This window comes from Dioscorea cayenensis, chromosome 14 (genome assembly GCF_009730915.1).
Source record: "Dioscorea cayenensis subsp. rotundata cultivar TDr96_F1 chromosome 14, TDr96_F1_v2_PseudoChromosome.rev07_lg8_w22 25.fasta, whole genome shotgun sequence".
Classification (NCBI taxonomy): Eukaryota; Viridiplantae; Streptophyta; class Magnoliopsida; order Dioscoreales; family Dioscoreaceae; genus Dioscorea; species Dioscorea cayenensis.
In genome coordinates, this window is record NC_052484.1 from 281,350 (window position 1) to 287,357 (window position 6,008).

The window sequence follows — 6,008 nt, forward strand, 5'->3', positions numbered from 1 at the left end:
CTTGGATACTAAAACCATATTCATAATATCTACCTGATTCTCACTTAAATTTGGCTATCCATAAAAGCACTTCCCTTTTTGAATCTGATGATTTTTAAACCCCCAAACATCTAACGATGATTGATAGAGTTAATTTGGAATTTTTGAATGAAATTGTCCCCTCATGATGGGAAGTTGTCGCAAGTGTGGCGGGGTTTGGTATAATGCCATGTAGATGATGAGTTCTATTTAAAATATGAGGGTATGAGGTTACCCGCTTAAAAATGAGTTTTCTATTTAAAATGAATTTTTGTTTAAAAATAAGTTTTACATTTAAGAAATGAGTTTTTTTGTTAAAAATGAGTTTTCTATTTAAGAAATGAGGTTTCTGTTTAAAAAAATAAGGTCTCTGTTTAGTAAATGAGTTGTCTGTTTAAGAAATGAGGTTTTTGTTTAAAAAAATGAAGTCTCTGTTTAAGAAATGAGTTTTTAGAGTGTATTTATCACTCCAAAATCTCTTTATTGCGATTAGATTTTGGGCCGATTGAGACAAAGCATCGCTACTCACAATCACGATCACGTTGCATGAAAAATGGGATTTCGAACCCTAAATTTTTGATCTCCACCCCGATCTAGATCTCGATCTTGCGGAGAAAAGGTGCGAACCTTTCAGACGCCTTCGCTCGACGACGAGGAGCGTGCGGTCTTTCCCGAGGTCGGCGCAGACAAAGAAGATGAAAGAGATGAGGTCGACGGCGGGGAAAGGCGATGAAGAGCGAAGACGAAGACTAAGGCGAGCGAGATCGAACTCTCATCGGCGCCGCTTCCTCCCTCCGTTCCCATCGGCGACTTAGGCACCATGGATCGAACCGGAATGATCCATCTTGCGGTCTCCCTGATCGAGAATGGTTCCGTTCGAGTTGATCTGTCTTATCCGGCGTCGCCGCATCGAAGACCTCACCACTCCGACGCCGTAGGGAGCGTCGCGACCGGATCGCCAAGCCGCAAAGATTTCTCCTTTAAGACCCGACATGAGCGAGGCCCTACCCGAGATCGCTCGCCGGATCCGGAGCTCGGCACTCAAGCGTTCGCGCGAGATCAGCGACGATGAGATACTCAATGCCCATACTCAATGAGGTTTCTGTTTAAAAAAATGATGTCTCTGTTTATATGATTGTTTGTCTTTGTTTAACTATCGATGTTTCTGTTTAATATATTGTATTTACGTTTAAAAAAGTGATTAAATATCGTTGTTTCTATTTAAATATGTACGAGTGGCCGAGATTAATTGGTTTTTTATATCCGGGATTAATTTATCACGTAAATATTTGTTTTTCGTTTAAATATTAATGTTTTTATTTAAAAATGAGTTTTATGTTTAAAAAAATGAGGGTTTTACATGTTTAAGAAATGAGTTTTTATGTAAGAAATAGAGCTTTTTGTGTAAGAAATGAGGTTTATGTTTAAAAGAAATGAAACTCTACTGTTTAAAAAAATGAACTCTCGGTTTAAGAAATGAGTTCTCTGTTTAAAAAAATGAAAGTTTCTCTGTTTAAAAAAATGATACGTACGAAAAGGAATGCAAAAAGAATGAAAATATATATCTGAAAAGGTTTAAGAGCGATGATGGAATTTCATAATGCGATGGGTAAAAGAAAGTAAACAATAAAGGAAGGGTTATGCGGTGTATGCAAAACTCACGATTTCGTTTGGGAAGTTTTGAAATTATCGAGGGGTAAATAGTAATTTTCTTTTTATTTTATTGTAATTTTTGTATATCTCAGTTCCATAATCGGTGAATCTGGTTTTATTCTTTACTCGTTCATTTAATAAAGATAATTTTATGTAATTCTTTTTTAAAAAAATAATCTGATCAACTATAAATAATAAAAATAATATTTAAAAATAGGTACATAAAATGTCAAATTCATTACATCAAACATGGACATTTGGCATTGGATGATCAAAAACAAACTAAAGAGTACAAAAGAAAAGAAAACATGTCACCTTTAAAATGTGGCAATAATTTGTCCAAATAATAAAGCTAGTCTTGACATGCATAATTAATCATTATTTCAAAGACTTTAATGACGAAGTAGATGATTAATTAAATATTTAATTAAAATTCCAAGAAGGCATCAACTTAATGGAACCTAAAAAGTGTCCTAATGTATATAATAAAATATCTTTTTAAATTACAAACAAACATAGTCAATATCTAAATGCGTGTTTATTTGGGTAGATATAGAGTTACATCTAGGGACGGGCATACCTTCATTCAACAACTTTTTGTTTTTATTTTATTTTATTTTATTGTTTAAGTGACATAATTAGATTAAATATTGTCCAAAAATAGAACATAATTAAAACATTATAAATTTAATTCATTAAAATTGTATTATTAATTCCAATATATTAATAATCATAAGATATAACTCATTTCATTCACGTGGAATATTAATTGTTCGATAAACGGGACCACTGTATTAAACTACACCCAACAAAATTTATTTATAAACTAATATGAAAAATACATATATCCACCTAGATTGTGATCGTTTCCTATATCTACAACCGCACATAAAAATTATACACCCTATATTAGAATTTTTTAATAAAAAATAAACAATAAAATTATTGAGTACAATTACATAATATCAATTATATCAAATAAAAGAAATAAAAAAATAGCAATAAAATAAAGAAAAAACCAAATTGAATAAGATCAAATTTGAGAAGAAAAGACTCCATAATGACATTAGTCTACAAAACTTGCACCAAATGTTTTAATTTTTTTCAACTAATTTTTTTGTTCTCATTTTATTTTTCTTTTCATATTTATTTAACTTTAGATATATGAAGCTAAATTTTTGTATTAAAGGATTAGGATTTTATTATTATTTTTTTTTAACATATATAACCTTTAAGGATATGCCTTCATAAAGTTTATTCTTTAATTAATTACTATAGAGTACACGTGACGTTATGGAACATCTGATTAAGCTTTTCGAAGAGTACATATAAATAAATAATTTTTTTTTTTCTAAAAAAAAGCTTAAAAAAAATAAATGAATGAGTTGTTTGATATGGGACTTGAGAGAGTGACCGGTATATTTTTTCCACTTAAAAACCGAACCCATTAATATGACTCACCAACGTGGCATGATCTTAACTAATAATATACTGACACGTGTCATAAAGGGCCTTTGGGTTTGGATTTCGTTGCTTCCTCTTATCTCTGATGTTCTCTGATCATCACCATTCTTGACCCTTCGTCCGGCCTCTCACCTCTTCAGATCCTTCGGAGATCCCCAAAGTTTGAGTCTTTTTCTGGTTTAATCCTTGAAAAGGGGAGAAAGATGAATCCTTTGAGCAAGAAGATCTATCTCTACAATGTCACCATGGGGCTTTACATGCTGGATTGGTGGGAGCGCTATCTTTTCAGTATCCTTTTCGTTCATCTCCCCTTTGGCTCTTTTCCTTTTATTGTTGTTCCTTTCTTTCACTTTTAAAAATGAAATTTTGGTGATTTGAGTTGTTCTGATGTTGATGAACTGGGTTTCAGTGGAAAGATCGGATTTTTGGTACATTTTCTTTTTTCCCATTGAAGTGAATAATCATAGTAATAGGAAAATTATCTTTTTAGATTCCTTAAATCTTGTAGATATATTGATATTGGTTTTGCTTTGGTTTATCTGCTACAATGGCTGCAGATTTGTTACTCAGATCTACAACAGGTTTGTGTTTATATATCTTCACAAAGAGCTGATATTTTTCTGTTGTTTATATTTTTTTTTTAAAGCTCAGGTTCATAGTATATTGTTGTAGATTGTTAAGGATGGTTTTCTCTTCAGTGCTCTGCTTCTGCTCAATTGTGGTGTTGTTTAAGTATCAATTTTGTTTTTCTGTTTATTATTTAAGATCAGATGCATTGGTTTATTGTTTTTCATTTATATTTTATTGCATTGAAGTCTAACTTCAAAATGAATGATTAAAAACTATTTAATGTAAATCTTAGCTCAGATTCATAGTTTATTGTGTTAGATTGATAAGGATGAATTTCTCTTTAGAATTCTGCTTCTGCCTCAATTGAGGCACTTAAGACATTGTCAATTTTGTTTTTCTGTGTATTATTTATGATGATAGCATTGGCATTGTATTGTGTTGGATTGATAAGAATGTATTGATCTCTCAGTAATGTTCTGGTCCTGATCAATTGCAGCATTTGGGATTTAAGTACTGTGTGAATTTTACTCTCAGTCTAGACTTTATTAATTTTGTTTTTCTATGTATTATTTTAAGCTCAGATTATGCATAGTTTTTATTCTGTTAGATTGATAACAATGAAATGAATTGCTCTTTAGCCTTCTGCTTCTGCTCGATTGCAGCAACTGTGATTTAATTTTTTATGTTTCTCCTTTTCCTTTTCAGCAATTTTTCTGCAGAGTTCATGGTTGGCAAAAAGTTCAGCACTGCTGGATTTGTACCAACCTAATCGATTAAACGATCAAGCATTAGCGATAGTAAAGATGGCTGTCGATGAGGGCATATCAGTTATGCTTGTTTAACTTTACAGAATTTATGTACAGTAAAAAAACCTTTGAATGTGTGAATTTCTTCAGTAATGTTGAGAAGAGTAGACATTTGCTTGATTTCATCTCTTGTTATTTATGCGAATTTCCGAATCATGCAAATCTTTCTGACATTAAATTTCATCGGTTTATGCATGATACAATTAGATGTATTCAAAACGAATGAGGAGAAAACAAAACCTATTTTAAAGAATGGGATGTAGATGAAATTCAGTATGGTTGAAAACTTTGAGGAAATTCATTGTGTTATGATTTCTAGTGATACATACATTTAGTTTCGATAAAGGTATCAGTTTAGCTATTTGCTTGAGAAATCTTTATAAGCTGAACTTCTTTTCTGTAGAAAGTGGTTGAAATTAATCTAATTCTGATTTGTAATTCAGTTTTTCGGCACATTTTCTGCAGTTAAGTTGATCTCGGTTTCTATCTAACGTGCAACCTACATTGTGTTGAAATTGTGGATTGATGTGATCATGAATTTGTCAATAAATGATGAATAAAACACACATTCGATCCGATGTTATTTTTTTGCATTGTGTTTTTAGATTGAATTGGAAATTAGAAACAAGGAATTACCACATTTTCTTCGATAAAATTAAACATGTCTCTCCATTTATTGCAAAATGAGCGAACATCTAAATGCAGATAAAATGAGTATGTTGATTGATGAACTGTAATTTTTTTCCGCTTTGATGATAGTGGATAAACCATAACTTTATTAATAATAAATAAAGTACGATTTTGTTAGACTATTAAATAAAAATGTACAAGCAAATGAAAATATATAAATACCCTAAAAATACCACAAAACTAGAATACGATCACAAATAGTGATAAACCATTCTATGAACCATTCTAACTATGAAAATGAAGCGAAAACTGAAACAGAAAAAGAGATATACAAGAAGAGGTCTTCTCATTACATGAGGAAGTGCTCAAGAAGTCAAGGCAATTGATCAAATCCTCCATTGAGAATTGCACTTGGATAATAGCACAACATTCAAATTAATTATTATCAAAATAATATAAACATGGTTTAGTTAAATATAAAATGCAATCAAAAAACATCTTAACAATAACATATATATACACACATATATGACAGCTTTTATTTGACTTTAGGCCAATTATTTATGACTATATGCATTTTTTGTCTTCAGTAATTGACTTTAAAATTCAATTAATTAATGCGTGTTCATCAACTAAGAATCAAATAATTAATAAGAAAATAAATTGTGGATCTCATTGCATTGTTGGCATGCATGTTCTTAAGCTAGAGAGAAAAGGATTGAACCATAAAGTCATAAACTAATGTTTTAAGTCATTGAATTTTTTTTTTATTTTAAAAAAGATGCGTATTCTTGATATATTTGAAAAGTAATGCACCCAAATACTTTCATCGACTGAAATATCAAATAAGCAATACGTAACTTCCAT

General features: G+C 30.9%; 1 protein-coding gene across 1 annotated transcript; it reads left to right on the forward strand.

Annotated features, from left to right (window-relative positions):
* Window positions 1-3,228: 3,228 nt before the first annotated feature.
* On the forward strand, window positions 3,229-4,636 carry LOC120275888. The gene is made up of 3 exons (XM_039282613.1): window positions 3,229-3,423; window positions 3,644-3,716; window positions 4,411-4,636. Exons 1-3 carry the CDS (start codon window positions 3,339-3,341, stop codon window positions 4,472-4,474), a joined length of 222 nt encoding a protein of 73 aa, XP_039138547.1. The 5' UTR covers window positions 3,229-3,338; the 3' UTR covers window positions 4,475-4,636.
* The last annotated feature ends 1,372 nt before the right edge of the window (window positions 4,637-6,008 follow it).